Below are 22,996 nucleotides of genomic sequence, written 5' to 3' on the forward strand. Positions count from 1 at the left end.
CAATAATCAGCCTTTGCTGAATAAGTCTGTTGGTCTTAACAAAGGCAGAATGAAAGCAAATGGTCGCAGAGCTCGCAAAGAAGCGACATCATGAAAAGAAAGAAAAAAAACGATGAGACTTTGTCTCTCTATTTTTTTTTTTTTATTATTATTATTATTTGGCCTTTTTCTTCTAGACGAAGACACGATGCGACAAGACCACTCCAATCGGATAAACGGGAACGTGTCGGGACGCAGCGAGGTGTTTCGCAGCCGCTTGTCATTCTCGCCCAAGATTCCATTGGCCCTTTCTTATTTCTTCATTTCTCTCCCTCCTTTTTTTTTTTCGTTTCGTTTTTATTCCCACCTTCCTCTTCGCTGCTTTCCATCTATCCGGCCAGCAGCCCTCTCTTTTTTCTTTTTTTTTTTTACTCCGTGTGACTAGAATTTCCATTTTCATCTTATAACTCATTTGGAAAGTTTCTCACTTCTCCTGGCTGTGAGTGGCATGTGACTTCTTTAGCCCTTTTTTTTTTTTTATTCTTCTGTTCTTTTCTCCTTATTCCTTATGTTTCTCTTCTGTTTACTCATTCACACGTCGGGTAAGGTGAAAAAGAAACGAAAAAAAAAAACGGACCGCAGAGTTGAAAAGAAGAGGAGAGAAAAGTCATAATCACAGTTCGAATTCTTCGCCGACAGTGCTTAACGCGGAACGAGAAAAAACCTTTTTTTTTTTATTCTTCCCCTCTGCGTTGAGTTAACGCGTCGTGAGTTGGCATTTTTGTGTTGACATCACCAGCAAAAGGAGGTAAAAAAAAAAAAAACGATTGGGAACAGAAGAATTAAAAACGAAGAGAGAAAGAGCACAGACATTTCTTTGCCCAGCAGCAGCAAACCTTTCTCATTTAATTCCTTTGCTATAATTACTTGGATGGTTTCGTTTGACGGACGCGCTTCGCACGCGTGTACGCCATTCACTAGTAACATGTCGAGCTTGAAAATCCATAAAAACTGGAAGATAATAGGATGAACGCGCTCCAGGACCGCACGAAAACATCTGACCAAAGAAGAAGAAGAAGAAGAAAAAACACCCACAAAAAAAAAACCGATTTTCCTAAAGAACGAGCGACGAGAGAGAGAGAGAAAACGCGAACGAACAGCAGGGATATACAAACAAGAAATCGTACAAGAAAAACTTGATATTGAAACAAGTGAAACAACAACTTCTTTGCGCCAGTTTTTATATGCTCTTCGTCACAGTTCTCTTTATCAAACTTCTTGTTATTTTTCACTCATTTTTTTTTTTTTTTGTTCTCCCTTCGATTGTTTTGTAATGTCTAAAAAAGATTCTCACGCAATCCTGATGTCTCGACTGGTGGTACGCTAACACAATTCACTTTGAAAATGAGATCCAACCTAAATGAGCTGGTCCGTTATCGATTCTCTTATGTCTCTTCATACTTTCTCTATTGCATGTTTCATTCACGATCCGATAATTTGACTCTCACTCTCTTCCAAGTGTTTTGGGTTCTCTCCCTTTTTTTTCTCCTCCGCACCTTTTAATCACCGCAAGGTAGATGAATATCGATGAAGAACAGGATTAAAAAAAAAAAAAGGGAAAAAGAGCCTGGTTGCAACTAGGCAGACCTCGTTGTTGGCAGTCCGGTCCCGTCCCACATTTCGACACGATGAGGTTGACATTCTAAGTCTCAGTGAAACGTTCTTTGACAAAAAAGGTTCCTTTTTTCTCTCCCCAAATCGGCCACTATCTTGATTACACGTTGGCCATGAAAAAAAAAAAACTAATAATAAAAAAAACTAAAAGAACATGGCCATGGAATCACAGAACCCAAATTCCAAGACTAGAATCGAAAAACCGTCCTTTTCTGACTGGTTTTGGAAGGAAAAAAACGACTTTCCCTTCGTTTCGCAGCGTTCACTATCACAAAAAAAAAAAAAAAAAAAAAAACAGAACTTAAGTCACCCTGAAAACAGAGAGTTTCAGACGTGGAGAAGAGAAAGAGAAAATGAAAGAAAAGGCCGTCACTTGTGCATACGAAGTCGGTTGAACCGAGCGGCATCGGTGCACAAGAAGAGTTGTCGGGGCGTCATTTCCCCAATGACTTCACGCTTTTCTCCGACACTGAAACACACACAACAGTTTTTACGCATACACACACGGTGCATTGTCTTTTTTTGCCCCCGCGTTCCTACGTGCAGAAATGAGAATTAGCGCAATAGTTTTTAGTCTCGCCTGCTCGATCCGTGCCTCAGGAACCCACATCAGGGTTTCGTTTAACCGCAACAACGGGATGTACGTCTTTTACGGTGCGTTGAATTTCCATCAAAATTCAGATCCTTTCTTTGCGCGCAAGAGGCTTAAGGATATTGGCAAAGCTTTCATTTCGATTCGTGTTTGACACTTGTTCAACCAACAGACTACCGGAGCTTCTGAAACGTCCGCAACGCACCACCAAATCAGAGAGGTTCGCAGCGCTATTATTTAGACCAAACACCACGAACAAGGTGCAAACACCCAAAATAAATTGAAGACAAAGATGGCAGTACCGAGAAATGAAAAACAAGACGAAATGCTGACATTTTTTACGAAGAAAAAAAAAAAAAAACAATTTTTCAAAAGAAAAGAAAAACAAGATAGTGGAACGATGAATTTCAAGCGAATTCAACCCTGCTCCATCGTGTATGACAACCTGGGCTACTGGATGGTTGGATCATACGCAGTGGGGGGGAAAAAATGTATGATCAATGGGAAGGTGCTCACATCTCACTTGCGTACTACGGTGAGTGAGCTCTAATGCGCATGTTTTTCTTTCTTTTTGTGGGTATGTGTGTGTGTCTTTCTTGCCGTAGCCTAGCACACATCTTATCAGAACATAGAGTCGGTTTACGACTGGACACATTGCCCAGTGCCTAGTATAGCACGCTTGATTGATGATTGATTTTTCGACCACTCAATCAAGACAGATTGATCACGCACATTCCCCAAGATATAAATATTTGTTTATATATATATTTTTTGCCTTTCTTTTGGAATTTTTTTTTTTCTTCTTCTGCTTTGCGCGTAAACGAATTAGAAAAAAATAAAATAAAAAGGTAAACCCAGCTGCACAGGACTGTAATAAAACTGTAGCCGCCAAACCGATATCGAATAACATTCTTTCATGGTCCTTTTCATTTTTTTTTTTTTCTCCATTGTCGATAAAAAAATTGGCTGGGTTCCGTTCGAGTCTAGGAAACGTTGCTTGTTATACAACAGTTAGACTCCATAACCCGTGAGTTTGAATTTTTTTTTTTTTATAGATAGATGACTGCATCCTAGTGTCTTTTATCTGTCTTGGCATTCCGTCTATATCTTTCTCTTTCTTTTCTAGTGTGGTTTGTTCATTCCTCTCTTTTTTTCTCCCTCCCACACAGAGAGGCACGCACGTGGACAGAGAAAAGCACTGGAGAGCAGCACTGGTCCAGTTTTATCATTATCAAGCTGGAATTGACATTGACTAACGACCGCCCGAGAGCCGAAAACGATTGGCTCCGTCTAAGTGCACTTCTGGATATCACTAACCCATCCGCAACCTTGATGACGGAAACCACGCGACTTGACAGTTTCCCACCTGTTATCCCTACCAGCTCTTTTCTTTTTTTCTTTTTTTTCCCCCTCCGCTTCTCTCTCTCTCTCTCTCACCCTCTCCTCCTTGTTGCTTCCTTTTCAGGAACTTCAAAAAATAAAATAAAATGTGGAAATCCAACAGAAAAAAAAAACAAAAACTGGAAAATCTCTTTTGTTTTTCTTTTGAAGAGTTGCAGCGCGCAACACACACAAGACGCAAAGGACGTTCGGAATCTGATAACTATCGATGGTTAAGGAAAAGAGTTCAACTAACAGAGAGGGGCAAAAGGAAACAAGGAAGATATACGTAAAGAAACCAAGGAAAAACTTAACAAATAATTCGGAAAGACTTGTTAGGTAGTCACATTGGACTGCCACGCAGGGCTGCAGCGAAAACAATTGACAGCAAAAAGAGGTACGGCAAACTTGTCAGCGGAATCGAATTCAGCCATTAGTGATTGCGATGCACACCAATGCGCATCGCGCGAGTTACCACCTGCACATACACCCATACGAGTTTTCAAGCTTCATTAGATGTAATGATTTGCGATTCACTACGTTCGTCACTGATAAATAAACAATTGATTTCGTGTAGATTGTCTGAAGTTTGCCAAAGAAACTGGTGAATGCCAGATCAAAAGATTATTGATTTTTCGCATTTCCTTTTTTTCTTTCGTCATTCTTATATTTTCCTGAACCAGATCTCATCACACATAAAAAAAAACAAAAAAAAACTTGAAAACTCTACGAAGCTTTAGGGAGTGGGAACTCCTCCCCCCCCCCCTCCCTCTTTATTCTTCTCTAATGGATTGTGTTATCAGGCATCAACGGATTCCGATTGGCCACACAGGTATAAAGCTAGTATGTGTTTTTGTTTTGTTTCTTTTATTTATTTTTTTTTTCGCTTTTTTCTTTTCTTGTCTCCATTTTGTCCGCTAGTCTTTTTCCTCTTTCTCTTTTATTTATTCTTTTTTTTAACTCACAGTTTTTATTCTTCTTATGTTATCTCCTTTTTCTTTGCCTATTTCTCAGCATCTGCTATTCTTATCCGTGGAAAGCGCTGGCTTTTTGTAGAGGTGACTTGGTATTGCGGATGTGTTTCCGTAATACCAAGACACACAAAGTCGAGAGAACAATAAAGGAAAGATAAGGCCTTATAAGGTAGTCGCTGAGTGAAAAGAGGTGTGACGGCCTACTCTGTTCCACCATCGCTCGAATGCTACATGTTAGTCGTCGCTAATAAAATGAAACACGACAAAACCGATCGACAATCTTCTTCCGAATTCCGGGCCCCCCAACAACAACGAATAGTGAGGAAGAAACCGTTCAAAGAAAGAAAAAAAAAAAAAGGAAAGAAAAAAAATAATAATGTCAAATTGCAGACGAAAGAACAACGAGAAGCCGCCAGTCTGGCGGTCCTGAAGACATGTAAACAGTCTCAACGAACGATGGTTGTTCTTTACTATTTTCCTTATTTTTTGTGTGTGTTTCTCCCGACAATGATAACGATGCGTCTAAAACCCTTTGCCTTTCTCGTTCTTGTTTCGCTCTCTTTTCTAAAATCTTGAATCACTTATTCATTACGTCAAGCATGCAGACTTCGTGATCAGGATGCCAAGATGTGCGTACATCTACTTGTCTATCGCGTCCCCCTATTCAGCATGCATAAACCAAATCAATGATTCAATCAACGGAGGGAATGTCGTAGCGCTGGCCATCGTCCAAAAGCCACAAAAATAAAGATAAGAGAAAAAAAACAAAAACAAGGGAAGGTCCACATTTCAAGTTATTCGAGGAAAATCGAAAAGACTGAACGATTAAGTCAACGCCCCTCAAAACTATATGTCAATAGTGGCTGAAGGAAGTATGTTCGAATGATGGTCAAGGAATGCGACGTAAATGGGGCGAAAGGGACAAATCACGAAAATATAAAAAATTCGGCACGTACCTGTTAACGAATTCAGTTGGAAGCTGCTGTTGATTGGCAAGAGGCTGTAGCGCAGGGCCGCGTTGGCATCCAGATCTTTGTCGGTGGCGGATACGACACCAACGAGAGCTCCCTTCTCCAAGTTTTCCTCGATGGTGAACTGGTAGACGTCACGCGTGAAAACAGGATCGTTATCGTTGGCGTCGTTGACGAAAACGTTGACCGTTGTGGCGGCACTGCCCGGTGGTAGGCCGTTGTCCGTGGCCACAACCGTCAAGGTGTAGCGATCACGTATTTCACGATCCAGGCTCTTTTTCAAATAGAGTGATCCGCTGTTTGGGAAAATACCGAAAACATCGGCTAGGGCCTCCTCTTTGACCCGATAAGTCAAACGGGCGTTATTGCCCGTGTCGAGATCGATGGCATTGACCTGGAGGAACTGCGAATTCACGGCTAAGGATTCGACCACGTTCACTTGGTATTCATCCTTTTCGAAAGCCGGTGGGTTGTCGTTCACATCCTGCACTTCGATGTTTAGCGTAAGATTCGAACGAAGTGGTGGCGTTCCTTTGTCTTGCGCGCCTATCACCAGCGCGTATTTTTGCGTCGTTTCGAAATCCAATTTTCGTGTGAGCATGATGAACCCTTGACGCGGGTCGATCTTGAACAAGCCATCAGGATTGGTCAGTAATTGGTAGGTGACGGCGCCATTGTCGTTACTGTCATCATCGTGAGCGTGAGCCGCGTAAATAGGCGTGCCGAGTTCGGCATTCTCGGCCACGGATATCTTCACAACCACCGTGTCGAATTCGGGAGCATTGTCGTTAACATCGCCGATGGTAATATTCACCTGGGGAAAAATAAAAACCCCCCAAAAATGTTCAGTTCGAGCAATCATTGAGCATTGGGTAGATGATTTCGTGTGCTTTCTAAGCGACTCGGTACGGAAAGAATCTCACGACATCCAATTTAAAAATCTAATTTAAAATAAAAATCTACAATCAAAAATTGTTGGGTAAGAATTTGCACAAAAATTCCCGTCATTGTAACGCAGATTACAGATCACTGAGTTGATGCAACAACGTTTGGAATAAGTCGTTTGGAATGCCGGATGCCTATTACTGTTATACATTATGCAACTCTTCGTTGGAAACAAGGTTGGATATCAAGAATTCGCATCGTAAATCACAAGTGCGGCTAAAAATGAAAACAAGGTTATTAGGAGGAACGTGCTTACCTGGCTGTGACCGAAAGTCGGCGGCTCTCCTGTCATAGCAGCCACATTGAGCAAGACAAACGGATGCGTCTCGTGATCCAATTCCGTGTTGGTCGTGATCGTGCCAGTGACAGGATTAATGGAAAAGTATCCATTAGGATCCCCAGAATAGATGGAATAGCGGGCGCTGTCGGAACCTGCACAAATAACACAACAAACGAAAGAATTTGTGTAATTAATTCGGTCACGCTGATCCTTTTACCGGCACTCCTGCCTCTCTAAACGAAAATTTTAAAAAGTATGTCACATTTCTACTCTCTTTTACGTAACCTTACTCTTTCATTAATCTTTTTTTTTTGATTCTCCGGCACTTTTCTTAATTGAAAACTAACATGAAAATCAAAAAAAGAAAACGAAAAAAAAAGAACGAACGAAATTTTCAAAAGTTGATGTTCGTTTTTCAAGGAAATGAAAGAGGTTGAGCCAACCATAAGACTGAAATTCCCATTCTTTGTCTGTTTATTCTACTTCTACCTATTACTGACTACGTTTTTGAATTTTACTGTTATCTCCCTTCGTTTTCCCTCGTCTCTTTAACTACTGTACATTGTAATGGCTTAGTCAACGCGAGCCTAATGACAGTTTTGCTCTTAGTTAGCCGGAAAATGGCGGGCTTCAGATTGGATTTTTTCTCCTTCATTTGCCCTAAGCCTTAAATGCTCTTTTTTTTTAAGTTGTTGTTGAAATGCTTCTATACCCATCAGTGGAGGTTCCCACCCAGCTCTTTTCGAGTCTTCTCTTTGCATGTATGTGGAGCATGGAGCATTATCCACATATAAACGGTATATGCACTTTTATATTGCTTTGCATACGTGTCCTTGCTTTCTTCCTTTCTACCGTATAACTATCGTTCAAAGAGTAAAACGTATTAAGATTTGGAAGGTAAGAGCTTCTTGCATGATAGTAATTGGGAACTGTTTCTGGAGACATCATCTTAATGGTTCCAGCTGTCACGCGATGGGCCCTTGTGACTCGGGTCAACATTTCCTACTCCTCCCACTCGCTTCATGAAATGTCGGTGCATTAGTGCAACGTACTATACGTACCCTGCATCATCGTTTGCGCTCCCTTATACCGCTAGACCCTCTTCCGGCAGTCAACATGAAGCCCCAAGCTCAGTCGTTACGACGACAGTGCTTATTGAATCTAGAATATCGTGTCATCTCGTCATTTTTTTGTTTTCATCTCTCTTGTTTTACTTGATTTCCTACTTTAGACTTGTGTACTGGCATTACAATGCGTTGGTTCCCATCGCATACTTCTCGCTTAAGGTAGCTAACATTTTTTTGAACATCCTTACAAGATAAGAACAAGTCTCAAATAGGAAAGAAGAAAAAAAAATGTTGCAAATCGTCTACTTACCAGTTACACTGGATGCCGAAACAGTGCCGATGACCGAATTGCGTTGGGCGTCTTCCCGTACCGAGAACAGATAGCGGTTGTTCTCGAAAATGGGAGGCTGATGGCTGCTGTCAATGACGGTGACGAGAACTTCAGCATCATGGGCTGAACGAAGGCCACCACCGTCCGTTGCCGAAATGTTGAGCCGATGAGCGAGCCGAGCGCGTGTTAATGGTTGCATGAGAAACACTTCGCCACTGGACATTTCGACTCGAAAAAGTCCTTCTTCGTTGCCGGCTACGATGGCATAACGAACGGCACCGTATTTACCGGCGTCCTTGTCCGTAGCGACAACGACAACGACGGGAGAGTTGACTGATTCCCGTTCACGCAGCGATACGTTGTACTCACGCGGGTAGAACATGGGCCGGTTGTCGTTGACGTCAACCACTTGGATCTTGACCATAGCTGTCGTGCTGAGACCACCTGTTGGTTGATTACAAAATATTCGATTATCTGAAAGCCACAGGCTATTAGCTCAAGATTCATAAACATCAAACTACATGCCATTACAGCCATGTATCGATAATTGAAACATGTCAAATAACGCGACGACCATCAGCACTTTATGGGCACTGGTCGTTTCTTTGAACACAATTTTGGACGGCTAATCGCTCGATTCTGTTGATGGCACATGACTCACCAGTGGGAAAAGATCTTGCAAAGAGCATTAGGACGCAAGATGAAAGAAAGATGATTCATTTACGTACCTCTGTCTGTTGCTAATATAGGGAATTCGTAGATGTTTCTCTTCTCGTGGTCGAGTGCGGCAGAAATACAAATTTCACCCGACGATGGGTTGACCTCGAATTCTCGGTATTTGCCGAATCCATCACCCATTGTGTAGTTGACAATGGCGTTGACTCCGCAATCCGGATCTGTAGCCGATACCTGTAATGAAAGGAGGGAAACGAAAAGAAACATTGTAAGTCATTCAATTCTTCTACTATTTGACATGAGTTGCATAAACGCAGTCCTTCTTTATGAGAACAATAATGCATATTTCAAATGAAAGAAACTCAACGATGTTTCACTCTTTTTCTTTTATCTCCCATGCTTCATACCTTCCATCAAAGAGAACCATTCCTGATAATTGTGGAGCGTGTTCAAGATACTTGATCGACAATAATTATGAATCTAACACTAAACAAACAAATTTATTTTGTACGTCGTGTACTTTTTTGTGTGTGTTCAGGAGTTGGTAAGATTTACAGGGTGAGAGCTGGGGGGTCAGCATGACCACACACGAGAAAGCAAAAAGAGCAAGTGGCAAAATGGCGCGACCCCCGTCACGTAGTCCCAATTAGGGGTTGAGAACAAAGCGATGAAAGAAGGGATAGGCACAAAGGGGGGGAAATTGCGATGTTGACGGATGGCAAAATTTCTAACGCAATCATTTTCGACAGTGCGAAAGGTTGACATTAACAGGTTACGCGCGATGAATAATTTGGAGAAAAGAAGGACGCAAAAATGTGAAATGAATTCAGATATAGCGAGACGTATAGTAACTGTGATGAAAAAGAGCTGCCTTATCTGTCATACAGGTATTCAGATTCCTGCCGCATACTTTGTCTTCGTTTAGATTGCTCGTCTAGCCAAATCCGACAAACTGAATGATAGAGAGTCAACTACTATAGATAGATAGAAATGCACCGATGCATTTGGTCATGCGTGCGTTTTGGCTGTATCAATCGCACGGCTATTTGATTGCAACACGATCTTCTAGCAACTTTAGGACCAATCGGCTTTATAACCACGAAAAATGATCGAGCCACCTCAAAATTGCTTGCACATTTCGCGCAAAACGATCGTTCAACTCAATGAAAATAACAGTGCCCAAGTTGCAAGCAAAAACTGCGTGTGTTCTTCACAGTTAACAGGCTTCAAATCGTTTCCTTTTATTTCCTTCTCTTTTTATTGCGCTCTTTTTAAAGGGAGACGGAGTTTTGACTATCAGCGTTCTGCAACAGATGATGATTGATGTTGGATCTCTCTCAACGCAATGGATGCGAAGAGCTGGCAGGTGGGCAGCTCAGATATGATACTTCCCAACTGAACGCGATGGCAGGAATAGTATTATCAGCTCCTTTGGTTATATGATGGTCGACTGTGTGGGATTCGCACAGCTGTTGGTGTCGTGTCTTTTTAATCGGTCCCTGGCCAACAACTTAATAGCACCGTTCCTCGCCCCTTACCTTGCTACTCTTGTCCACCCTCCCACTCAAGAGTTTTAACTGCGCAAGTAATCTCTGTTTTCGCTCTGTGGATCGACAAAGTCCAAATTTGTTTTCGTGGCTTCAAGAGATAACCGCTTTTTTAAAAAATATATTGCATACGAAAAGTGTTTTGTTATTATGCGACAATACATAACAAGCCCTAGGAGCCAATGAGACAGTCAGCGAGATGGCACAACAATATCAGCAAGTGGAATTGGACAGATGCCACTACTAGTGACCACGTAACGATGTTTTAGTTGATCCACGGTGTCGATTGCGTGTGTTTTCACAGTCACGTTGTAATTATAATGATGTCGTGTATACAACTTCACCGGCCAGGTAGTCAGTAAAAGATCTTCGACAAGGAAGCAAAACCACATGGGCACTGACAAACGTGAAGCTTCCCCACGGTTTCCTAATGCATTTTCAAAAGCTGCCAAGAAAAATTCTGCAATTGCAAATGTGCAGTCTCCTCTAAACTGTCGTCTATTTTTCCTTATATTTAGATGCACGTTGCTAGCCAACCGTGTTCTGCAAGAGACAAAAGCCTCTCTTGTTTACGGCAGACTCTCGGCAATCCCCCATGTTTACGTAAATATAGATGAGGTACAACGAGGAGCTTCTACCATTAACTGATCTGCTGCTGTACAGTTCGCTGCATAACGCGCATCCACTGTGTTTCAGTTGCACTCACGTCTGTCGATATTTATCAATGTGTAAATACTTGTGCAGGTCGTTGAATCAGAAAAAGAGAATAAATCAAAGTTGATTTTGCGTAGCACAAGTTTCGTATAGGCTACAGCATTTATATAAGGCAACAAAATACGTGAAAGAACACATTTTCCAGAAGTTAAAAAAAAAAAAGATTTAGTACGAGTGTTTTGCGATGTAAATAGAATTATTTTTCCCTTATTCTAATAGCGGATGAAAATGGGAAACGACACTAAACCACAAAGACAACGAGACTCCCTCTCTCTCTCTTTACAGTTGTGCTAGCTTTATTACTCTTAATGGCGTCTGGTGTTGTTCTTTCCGTGAATCACAGGACTAGGCGGCATAGGGTCACACAAAAAAAGGGGGAAAAAAATTGCTCCAAATGCTCGCTGGGGTTTCTCACCTCGCTTGACCTACGGCTCCGTCTGAACTTAGCAGGCGCCTCTGGATTTCCTTCAAATGATCACCGAATGTCTACGCCACAGATCTCAGGTATCTCAAGACTGCGACCTATTTTTCCTTTCTACGACGCAACTTGAACACAGAAATGTTGACATTCTCACGTTTGAAGAAAGGTTTCAACTCCTATTTCGTTAATATCTTTCTTCTTTTTTTCCCAACATTGCGTCTCTGAAATCGTCTGGGTTTTCGTGTCCTCCTGAATCAGACAACGGGAGCCAAATGACGGGAAATATTGGAAGGCGTCGAACCGACGTAAACTTTAACCATTTTTCATTCATTGGAAGTTGTTGTTTTTTTTATAGGAGTCCTTGACGGGCGCTTACAGCCCAAACATTCATTTGCAGTAAATCTCGAAACATTGCCAACGTCATCCGCCCCCTTCTTGCAGCGCTAATTCTATACGACTTTGCTGATCGGCTGGAATTCACTTCTTATTCCCGCCCGGTGATGTGATCTTTCCCTTTAATTTGAAGTCTAACAAAAACCCTAAGAATAGGTATTTTCGGTAAGAAATCCACATTTTTTTTCGACGGTTTCGCAAATCATGAAAAACAACACAAAAAAACCGGGAAGAGAAAGGCAACAATACAACTTTCAAAACTTGCACAATTGCAATAATTTACGCAATTGTAAAAAAAAAAATGTAATTCAATAGAGGTGTACTCATTGTAGATACAATGGCAAGGCGGAGTACGTGGCAGGAGGGAAAAGAGTGGCTATATAGAAAAGGCTGCAGCAATCAGGAGGCGGATAGGTTGTATACCACCTGCGCCGAAGCAAAGGCAAGCCAGACAATATTGACTTCAATGACTCATAATTGTCATTTAATTGTTTGTAGCGCTAATCCCGCTTTTACCGCTTTTCTGCCGTCTTCCTGCTGTTTTTCTGATGCTGCACGTCCAAACAAGAATGGTAAAAAGAAAATAACGCGACGGGTCTCGGTGGCAACAACACGAAACGACCCGTCTCCAACCAATCCAGTCGTAGCCTATACCTTTGCCTTTACCGCGCCTCAGTTTCTTTTTCAGACCCCCTGGTGTTAATGCATCCCAGCCGCTTAAGTGGTTCCATGAATTGGTTGAGAAGACTGGAAGAGCTGAAGCTGGTCTATTACATAATGCGTCCATTACATTTTTTTCTTTCTTCTTCTTTCTTTTCTTTTCTATTTCATACTATGCCTCTGGTTCAGATTGGTAGTCTCAATGTAAGTCGGGTAAAAAGAAAAAAAAAAGAGGAAATGACCTCTGGAGCTCGTCAGTCAGTGTGCATCTCTTTGTCGTCTATTGTCGCAATGATTTCACATGAATCCAGGTCGTGTCATTGATCTCTCTTTTCTCTCGTCATTTCTTCATGTCTTCCAATTTAATGTCTAAAAAAAAAGCCATGCTTCCTTAGTTTAATTTGACTCCATTCGTCATGCGATTAGGAAGCCTTTTTTAAAAGGGAGATATATAGAGAAGACTATAGCCAAGAGTGGATAGGTTGATGTGCATACGTCTTGCCTTGCAGCACAAACGGAGATGTACAATTATGAAGAGATGCAGGCACAGCCAGTATGATGCTATGCCAGAAGATTCTAGCAAGGAAACAGCCATGAACCATGGATTGCCCTTGCTTTTTTCTGCCTTTTCCATCCCCGCCCCGAATCATTCCTGATGAGAAAATAATGACAGAAAATCGTTGGGTTTTTTTTTTTTTTTCGACCATACGGTGCCCTTCCCTGTCACTTAACTCGCGTGTACGGCACCACACGGCAAGACGAGGCGAGGCAATCCAGTACAAGATTATGCCAGAAACCAGCAAAGGTTTAGCTGAGAGACGATAACGACATCGGCGGTTGCAACATGAACACAAAAAAAAAAGCACTTTTTAACTTTTAAAAAGGGCGCCAGCTAATGTCGTTTCTTTTTCCACTATGTCAATCGTGAGAAATATGTACTTTAACAACCAACGCAACTTCTGTGTGTTCGGGTTGCGAGTCATCGGTCAGACATTAGTCGGATAGAATTGAGTGACGCGACGATTTAAAGTGGGGGGCCCCGCGTCTCTGAACGAATTTCTTACAGTAAAAAAAAAAAATCCCACATTCCTAAAAGTCCATAACGACACATCATTAGCATTTACGAATTAATCGTCTGGCATTGCTAGCCAAGCCGGATAAACTCCGAATAAGTCCAGATTCAATTTGCTACGTCACTACGTGTGAATTTTTTTTCAAAACACTTATAGTCTATGCGTGGTATATACCACGGGACAGGGGTTTATTATTTTACCTCACGGCCTCAAATTTCCTGTTCTAAGTTTCACAAGTGAACCATCCATCACGTAGACCTATTCATTCGGATGGCTCATTTTCCTCCCCACTACAGTCAATGTTTTTACGAAATTTCCTTAGTGTGTTTTTTTTGTGTGTTTCATTTGACTTCGCTTCACCACAAGCAACGCCAGCACAAGGTATGCCTATATACTCTTTTAGTAAAGCTTGATCTACCAATGAAACAAAAAAGAAATTAAAAAATGGGGAGAAATTAAACCAGAATAGAAGAGGACTACCGTGGCAAGAACACCAATAAGATGGGTCAAAATAGGAGGGAAAAAAAAGGAAACCATCCATCCACTTCCCTATACACCATGTAAGAAAAAAGATGGTTGGATGATGAACTTTGCATCTTGCTAATACATCATTGTTAGAAAGATCTGTCGGCATCGTGATGTTTCTCTTTTAAGACGTAAAATCCCACCCCTAGTCAATCGAATCGTACGGCTGCTACGACGACTCCGCTTATTATACCGTCGATACATAGCCAAGGCTTTTGGAGAGTGCTGCACTTGCTCAAGCATACAACTGCTGTGAAACGCTCACCATAAGTTTAATGGTAGGAGTGAAGGAATCGGGAAATGTATAGAAATGCCAGCATCAACTACGAGCTGGTGGTTTGCAGTCAGTGCAAGTCTGGAAGCTTCCGTCTTTGCTTGCGCTTCGGACGATCAGTCGCCTCAAGCAATTTCGAATTAGGGAGAAGAACTGGCGTATAATAGTAATTATTTCTCCACTGTTTTCTGATCCGTCGTCTGATACAACGGCACAAGGCAAATTATCTCTCCATCAAGTAAGGGAGGAAAGAAAAAAATGTGAGAGCAAAAACACATCCAGCCAGGAGATGGTTGAAGGTCGATGCGTTTTCGTGTGCATCATTACCTGGCTGCTTAATGACCTTGTGAGAATGACAATGCCCTCGACTCTTGTAATAAAAGAGCGCCACGCGGGACAAATTCCCGATCGCATTCTCAAAGACACAACGCCATTTTGCCCATTATGTTGTGTAGACGTGTTCAGCAAGATCTCGTTGGAAAAGTTGATCGTTCCTTAATCGAAAAATCGCGTTTGAGTAGAATACTACAGGGCTATACCGCAACGAGGCAACGCAAAAAATCTATGCAGGTTACGGGAATGTCTTGAAAGAAATGTGAGAACATTTTTTGTCACCAAAACAATGTCAAGTGTTATTTGGATGAGCGGCACAACCGGCATTTCACGCAAAAAAAAACAAAACAAAAACAAATCACGCAATTTTTCAAAAAGTAGGAGGAGGAATCGAAAAGAGCTATGGAATACATTTGGGAAAGTGCACGATGATTATACTCGAGTATTTATATATGTGAAAGGTATGCGAAGGCGAAGCCTCTTGAATGGTACGCGACAGACGGTTTCAACTCGGCTGCTACATTACCTTTACCTACGTTGACATGCTGACACAAAAAAGGAGGTTTTCTTTTTCGGGGGTCGTGTTTCTTTTATGGCTTGTCGAACATTTGAACATGCAGTGGACAGGAGACTTGCAGTGAGAAGCCCAGGACACAAAAGAAACGCACATAAGGCGACGAACCGAAACTGCCGTGCTGGTCCGCTGGGGAATTATGTGTAAGGTTGTATTCATGCAAGATGGGAAGGAAGGAGCTCGTACATCACGCCGGGAGTCCCTATTAACTTGCGGCCTAGACGACGGCCCCCCGTTGCTTTTTTGTTGGCTAGCACTCAAGCAAGACAACGTGAACGACTCAGCATCCAAAGATGCAGCAACATTTTCGGTTATTCTTTCACTTCAATGGGCCAATTTTAAGCTCTTATTCTTTCAATCATGCAAATTCTAACGGGAAAATGTACTTGTAGTAGTTGCTCACGTTTCGGCAGCCCGTTAGAAAACACGGCAGTGACGAACCAATTGCTCCATCATGTCAGGAAATCCATTTTTTCAACACCTTTTTTGTTCTTTCTATCTCTGTGCCTTGTTCATCATTTATCGATGAACACGGAGATATGCAATATATCACATGCCAAAGGAAAACAAAAACCTGCCTGCCATCCTTTCAATGTAAATCATAGAGGCAATTCATGTGCTACTCGACATGGTTAGACTTATATCGAATGACTGCGTTTTGTGGTGCCCATCGCACACATATCGGTAACTCAGGATGCATTGCATGCCGTCACGCAGCGTTCTTTGAAGTCTATCGCGACACGTAAAGACGAAAAACCTACGAAAACAGATTTGGAAAAATTTTGCTGGAAACCAGAGAGAAAAAGCGGTAGCACGATAGGCCAATTGGACACGCATCGGGAAGGAAAGTGGGCAAATTGCACGCGGACACGCGGTGGCAGTCATCTCTCCGGTTCGGTTATTAACACAAATGATACAACATGTATAGTATACACCCCTTGCGTACGTTTGCATATAGCTTTTCCCTTGCTCACATTGAGGTAGAGTCGGTGCATTTACGTTGTTAGTATAGGAACGTCGCAAATTTCTGTTCTTTCCTTAGTCTCTGTTGTTCTTCTTTTTATTGGCATTTTGTTCTATGGCCCTTTGCTTCAAGAAGTTAGAACTATGCCGCAGTCGTAAAATGCAGAAGAAATCTTTTGTGTGTCCGTTAGAGTTCTCGAAATGGAAAAAAGAAAGAAGAAAAACACAAGATACGAGGAGGCTGGAATGAAAAATGGGAAAACGGTTAAAAAGAAAGACACATGCTATAAAAATGTTCCTACGACTCGATCTTCAATCGAAACCCTACATATATATACTGACGATATCCCGTAGAATAGCAGCATGAAGATACCTCTGAGTGTTGGCTGGGACTCTTGCGCGCCGAAGAAACTATAGCTCAGAATTTGAATGGTGTGTACCTAAACTGCTTGCACATATACAGGTTTAGAGGAACAATACAATCTGGCGACGCTGCAGCCATACACCAAGGCCAAGGCGAGGGGGAACAGCAAGGCTATTAGTCAATTCCTAGTGCAATTCTGCCAGTAAAGGTATGCATTTACCTCCAGGGGATGCATCGTCTAAATTAGCATGTAAGGCTACAGGTAAGTACAGGGTCTACTGGATGCAGCTGAGCGTTGGCTTCGAAGGCCTACGGGGACCCTTGTCCTCCACCCTCTTTCAGTTGCTGTATATACAGTCTAGCAGGCTTACCACCAATCACTTGAGCGCTATTCAACATTCACTTGGAACCGGAGAGAGAGACGACTCTCCCTACATGTTTGACTCTGCTTAGAGGTTTTTCTTTATTTCCCCATTTTTATTTTCCCCCCTTCTCTTTTCTTTCCTCTTTTTATATACAGGTAGATTGTGATGCGTTTGTAGGAGAAGTTCTGGCCGGAAACGCGGTGAACGAAACAAGCGCAAAAGGAAGAAACAAGATTGCGAACATGCCAAAATGTTTCGGGTTTCAACGAATGCGACATGTGTGTATGTAGTACGAACATATACTGCTAACTCTACAGTTTCCGTTTGCAATTCAGCGCTATGAAAAGCAGCGTTTAAGAATAACAGGCGGCAAGGTACGTGCGCCCTTTAAAAATATGTTTGACGACTGTTGAAATTAGTGGGAGGGCGAAGAAACATCCTGGCTAGGTATATTTTCAAACTAAAAATAAATAAAAACAAAATTCCAAAATACTTAAAACAGCGGCAAATAAGATCCCCCGTTACGACGCATCCTGTAATTTACAGGCTCCCGTTTTTTCCTCGAGATACTTTGGATATTTCCGCGAGCGCCAACAGCCGACATTGCCATACAAATCTTAACTGGAACTATGAAGAATTCACGCGCTTTGCCTTAGAAAAACGTAAAACGTAGATCGCCTTCGAAGTCTTGCTCAGTGCTTTACGAGTAAAAGGCGTTTCTACTAATTCCCTTAATTTATTAGATGTTTTCTTTTTTCATCGTCTGTATCCGCGAAACCTAACTAATAAAGCGCTACCACATTTCAAGATTCCCTCCTCAGATAAACTTGTCGCGTATGTAGTTGGTCGTTTGTCATAACGTCAGGTACGAACAAGCATTGCGATGAGTCCTGACTGATGACCTGAAAAGATGGCACCGTAACAGCAACAACAGCAAAAAAAGCCAACATTTTTTGACTTTATTGACTAGCAGCTCATCCAATTGTGGATGGAGAGAATAGATAGAATACTTCCAACAACCCGCGTTCATTGTCCGCTGCGTGCGTTCGTCAACATCGGTATGCCGCGTCGCTTTTCATAGCCAACCGGTTTTTATTTTTACCATCCTGCCTTATGGCCAAGCTGCTAAAAAACAGTTTGGCTGATACAAACGAATGGCATAGTTGTGTAATGTGTATACCTTTATGGTTACAACGAGACGAGTAGTCAGCAGTTGCGGGGTGAGCGTACACTTGTGAAACATTTTGATTGCTGGTAGAGCGTAATCGATGCCCACTAGAATCATTTAAGTCTCGAAAGTCTTCGTTATGATTACTTTAAAAAAAGAAATCATATTGTCATTAAGTTTTCACGTTAACAGGGAGTTCACAGATGCGGCCAATTTGGACGGACGCATACTTTTCGCAACTACTCTTTACCAGACGCTTTTCCTTTTAAAAGGGGAGGACGCGCTAAAGGTGTTTCGTGAAAAAGAAAAAAAAAAAAAGATGACAAGTATTAAAAAATACAGAGCCGAGGATTGGGGGCCATTAAGTTCAGTATACAGTCTGTCGTGACAAGAGCCCGACCGTAAATTATTTTCTGTGTTTGGATATTGCGACGACGTATTTTCTGGGAAAAGTCTAGCGATACCTTTACAGCGTCGCCCGACAGCGGCATTCTGATCAACAACCATTACCGCCCCCCATATAATTTTTGCATTGTCGCTTGCCGGCGTGGTAAAAACGCTGAATCGTGCTCGCCTGTCCGTAGGATTCAACCAAGGTTCCGAGTTTAAAAAACAAAAAAAAACAAGAAAGAAAAAAAAAAAACGGGTGATTGCTCTCCGGTCGTTGCAGCTCCCGAATAACACCTTTTTAAATTGCTGTTGCTATGAACGTATAATCGTTGTAGCATCACAAAACGAATATAAATCAATATTTTTGTAGCCATTCCAGTGAACTTCCGTGTTCCTCTCTCCCTTATTTCTTTCAGCCACTCAAAATGCCTCTCGTGAGCTTTTATGAAGACTAAGAGGAAAGAATGTATTGGGATGAAGAAGAAGAAAGTTTCAGAGCAGCGCCATCCGGGGACGTCGTAACAAGCCATTGTACGCAGCAGGAGGGGAAATTCATTGTTAACTCAAAAAGAAATGCCTCAATAACCCCCTTAAGAGAATTCGAAAAATAAAAAAAAAAAACCTAAATACTTTGGATTCCGATATTGTCACCTTGTTTGATGTGGAGCTGTTATAACGAAATGAAATTAAAAGAATTGAACAAAAAAAAAAAAACCTTCAAGAATTTAATAGATTCCCGAATGACTCTCAAATAGATTCGTCATGGCCAAAAGTAGTGGATATGTGTCAATCAAAATAAAAGTATCCATAACTACAAAGACGAGAAGACAAGCCGACTTCATTGTGGTAACATTTTCTTTTTTTTCCGATTGTGGATGAACAATCTCAATATTTTAACTCGTGAAGGTCTTTTTTTTTTAGTTAGCAGGTTGGAAAGGTAGATCCGTATAAAGTGTCTAGTTGTTTTGGTGTCGGACTATGAGCCTCGGGGGTTCTATTCGACATGTACCCTAAGAGCGGTAGAAATTCTGACCTGTTGCTGGTGGAGGATTGTGAAGAGGAGGCCGATACCTTACCGACCCTAAAGGTGGGAAGAAAATGAGAAGGCGGACCCTCAGCCCGGAGACGTCAGGCAAAAGGAGAGAGGATAAAAGAGAACCCCCCAAAGCGTTTGTGTTAGTTTTCAAGCTGGCTGGTTGGAGCCTGTAAAGGTAAAAAAAAAAAAAAAACGAAGAAACACAAAAACTTGAAAACTCCAAGAGAGTTTCCAACCTGGCCAGACTACGGAGACATGAATCGAAGAGAAACTCTTCATCATTCTGCTTATCCCCTATTTTTGCTGGATTTTCTTTCTTTTCAACGTATATTTTCCGTTTGGATTAAATTTTTTTTTTTTCCTTCCACAATTCCTTTTCACTTTCGGGGGATAAAAAGCGAAATAATCCGTGGTGAATGTTAATCAATCTGAAATGTTTGGAAATTGACAGTTAAAGGAAAGGGACAGTTTAGAAAGTATATAGCAGAATTAGAAACTAGACTGCTGATAATTCGAATCCCACGTCAATATTCCATAGAAAAATAAATGATTGAAAACAAGAAAAGAGTGCAATTGAAGTTCGTAGGCACACAAGATAGATGTCAAATTTGTTTTCTTAATCTTCGTCAAGTTGAACACCTTCAGTGATACCGGCATAATGTCACCAACTGAGATGATACAGCTCAGATCAGTTCAGAAACAAAGTAGTTTGTAAATGCTAGCGGCAAAGAACTGAAAATTTGGGGGAAAAGATTGGAGTTTCTGTGCAAACCTTAGACACATTATATCCAGTGACGTAATGCGTTCATGTAATAGCAGATCGTTCCTCAGGTCACGATTTTCAGGGCAGTTTATCAGCACGATTAGGTTGGGGTTTTCTTTTCCCAACCCACACAATAAATAAAGGCTTAGTTAACGATAATGTGGTGAAACGATAAACAAGAAATATTTTATAGAAAACTAAACAGAAAAAAAATAAAATAAATGGTTTTTCCTAGCGGCCATGAAAGAACAAAAAAAAAAAAACTGTTTTAAAGGGGGGTCTGAATCACACCTTCATTGGAGTATACGTTACGCCAAAATGAATGGTGATCGGTTGCCATTTGATTAAGATGAAAGGCTTTTAACAAAGTTCGAATAGCTCAGATAGCTTAGCAATACGGTAACTGTTAGCAGTCATCAAAAATCACTAAGGAGGTGCAAAGACGTTGTTTCTCGGCTTTACGTATGTTTTTGACGGGCGTTACGTTGACTGTAGGAATGAATTACCTACTGCCATGAGACTATAAAATCCCGAGAAAAACAGAAGTGTAGTCGGCAATATTCTGTACATACCTTTGCTCTAGAAATGAAAGAGGACGCAACCCGAGGGGGGGAAGTTAGGTAGGGTAGCTGGGGGAAAGAGGAACGAGCGATTGGATAATGCGCAAGAAATCAGAAGGGAAAAAAAAAAAAGAGTTTTAACAAAGAGATGAGTCTGAGACGAGCTTTACACGAGAAAGGCCAACGACATAACCTGAAATTTGCGCTGAAATAACAGAGCAGCGACGCAGAGAACGAAAACCCATAAAAGAATCGAGACAGCTAAATATCACGCTATGGCGCAGCTTATAGGAGGTCGGTTGCCTACCTTCTCGCCTTAGGTCTCCTGCGTGTTTCTCCCTATTTCTCTCCCATTTTTTTTTTCCAACATCTTCTCATTCTTCTTCTTTCTTTCTGCTCCGACCTATCTTACCTTTAGCTCCTCTTTCTTATACTGTTTTTCCTTCTTCTTCTTCTTCTTCTTCGTTTTCCACTCTCTACATATATACATATACGAATAGATTGCATAGCGGATACATCTACCTATCTTTTTGTTTATCTATCTATCCGTATATATCTACCCATTACTATATATATATCTATCTATTTCTGACTCTCTCCATTCTTGTCTGCCTTAGTCCTCGAAATGACTTTACCTGTTTGAGCTATTTTCCGGGCCCGAACTAATATGCCTGTGCTGTCGTGATTGGGCACATGAGACGAGTTGCGAAACATTAAAAGTTCAAGTTGTTCTTGTTTGTAGCCCAGTCGGTACGTAAATACGCGCAAAGGTATTCCGTAAATACAGCTGCACGCAAAACTGTAAAATAATATGGAACGAAAACATGTCTAACAGATGCCGGCTCTCTAAAAACAACATCAAAAAAGAAAATGAGGTGAACTAATTTGTGTGATGATCCAACTACAGAGTGTGCACTCTTTGAAGCTAGAGTGTAATACGCCGTTGTAGAGTAACAAGAGGGCATTAGCCATCGCTTCAAAGGTAAACTTTGAAACCTTCTTGAAAATGAAGGGATCTACTACTTAAAGGTCCAGAGCTAACGAAAAACTTTAGCGTCGAAATAGCCTGGAATGAAGGAGCGAGAGTTCGGACCAAAAGACGGGGAAAAAGAAACCGGTCTGTTGCTTCACTATATAGTTAGCATTGGTTGAAAGTAAAAAAGAAAAAAAAAGAAAAGAAAGTAAAGAAGGGAAAGAAGGAAGAGGTTGAAACGATCGGACAACGAAGAGTGCTTCGTCGAGAAAGAGGATGGGGCGTCACCAAGCCATTTGTTTTCTTGACACCCCGACTCGAGGCAGACGCTAACGCCAGGCACCAAGTCTCTCCCTTTTTCGTGGGTAAAAAAGAAAGAAAACCTGTATACCAGTATTTTTTTTTTTTTTCTTTTTCTTCTGGCTTCGAGTTTGGTTTTGTGTTGGTTGCTTGAAAATAGCCCCGGGCATTCCTTTTTCTTTCTTCTTTTCTTACCTACCTTACCATTCCAATCAGCCATCCAGAGAACACAGAAAGCCAACTGTATGCGCAGACGAAAGATGCCCGCAAGAACAGCTAGGCAAGCGTAGTTGTAGAAAAGCTATATCTGACAAAACCTCATGCCCTTTCGGAACCTGCCGTGGCTTATGTGACTTGTTACGTGATGACACATTTGAAGGTAACGATGATCAATTCATCCTCTTCTCCAGTCCACTCACGGCTGCAACTGTATCGATGGCCTGTATCTGATACGATGAAAACAAAGCTTTTGGCGAAGCTAAATCGAGTGAGAATGTTACCAATAGTGGAAAACATTCAAGACGATTTTGTTTGTTATCGTGCTAGTAAACAAAATAAACGTCGAGACTCATTAACGCGGTCGTAGAGGAGGAAAAATCGTGACCTAGAAAAGGGATTCTACAATCGTGGCTTATCAAGAAATATACAGATTCACAGACATAGCTTTCTTTACCGTCCGCCAAATAAAGAGGAATCAACGTCAAATTGAATAGAAGCGAATAATTTCCGATT

The 22,996-nt window shown here is 41.5% G+C and overlaps 1 protein-coding gene and 1 long non-coding RNA gene across 3 annotated transcripts in view; one reads left to right on the forward strand and one right to left on the reverse strand.

Annotated features, from left to right (window-relative positions):
• Positions 1-22,996, reverse strand: part of LOC116918951 (protein dachsous) — a 46,610-nt gene that overhangs the window by 15,577 nt on the left and 8,037 nt on the right. Inside the window, exons 1-5 of one of the 2 annotated variants that reach the window (XM_032924759.2) lie at positions 9,276-9,459; positions 8,922-9,102; positions 8,173-8,637; positions 6,772-6,947; positions 5,556-6,384 (exon numbers count right to left, since the gene is read on the reverse strand). In XM_032924759.2, coding sequence (XP_032780650.2) covers positions 5,556-6,384; positions 6,772-6,947; positions 8,173-8,637; positions 8,922-9,051 — 1,600 coding nt within the window. In that variant the 5' untranslated portion in view covers positions 9,052-9,102; positions 9,276-9,459. Of the gene's footprint in view, positions 1-5,555; positions 6,385-6,771; positions 6,948-8,172; positions 8,638-8,921; positions 9,103-9,275; positions 9,460-22,996 lie in introns of those variants that run through there. The other variant, XM_032924758.2, reaches the window with a different exon arrangement.
• On the forward strand, positions 1,781-4,203 carry LOC123470556. The gene is made up of 2 exons (XR_006644258.1): positions 1,781-2,780; positions 3,415-4,203. It is a non-coding gene; the product is annotated as an uncharacterized LOC123470556 (long non-coding RNA).

The sequence above is a fragment of the Daphnia magna genome, linkage group LG3, assembly GCF_020631705.1.
Source record: "Daphnia magna isolate NIES linkage group LG3, ASM2063170v1.1, whole genome shotgun sequence".
In the NCBI taxonomy this organism is placed as follows: domain Eukaryota; kingdom Metazoa; phylum Arthropoda; class Branchiopoda; order Diplostraca; family Daphniidae; genus Daphnia; species Daphnia magna.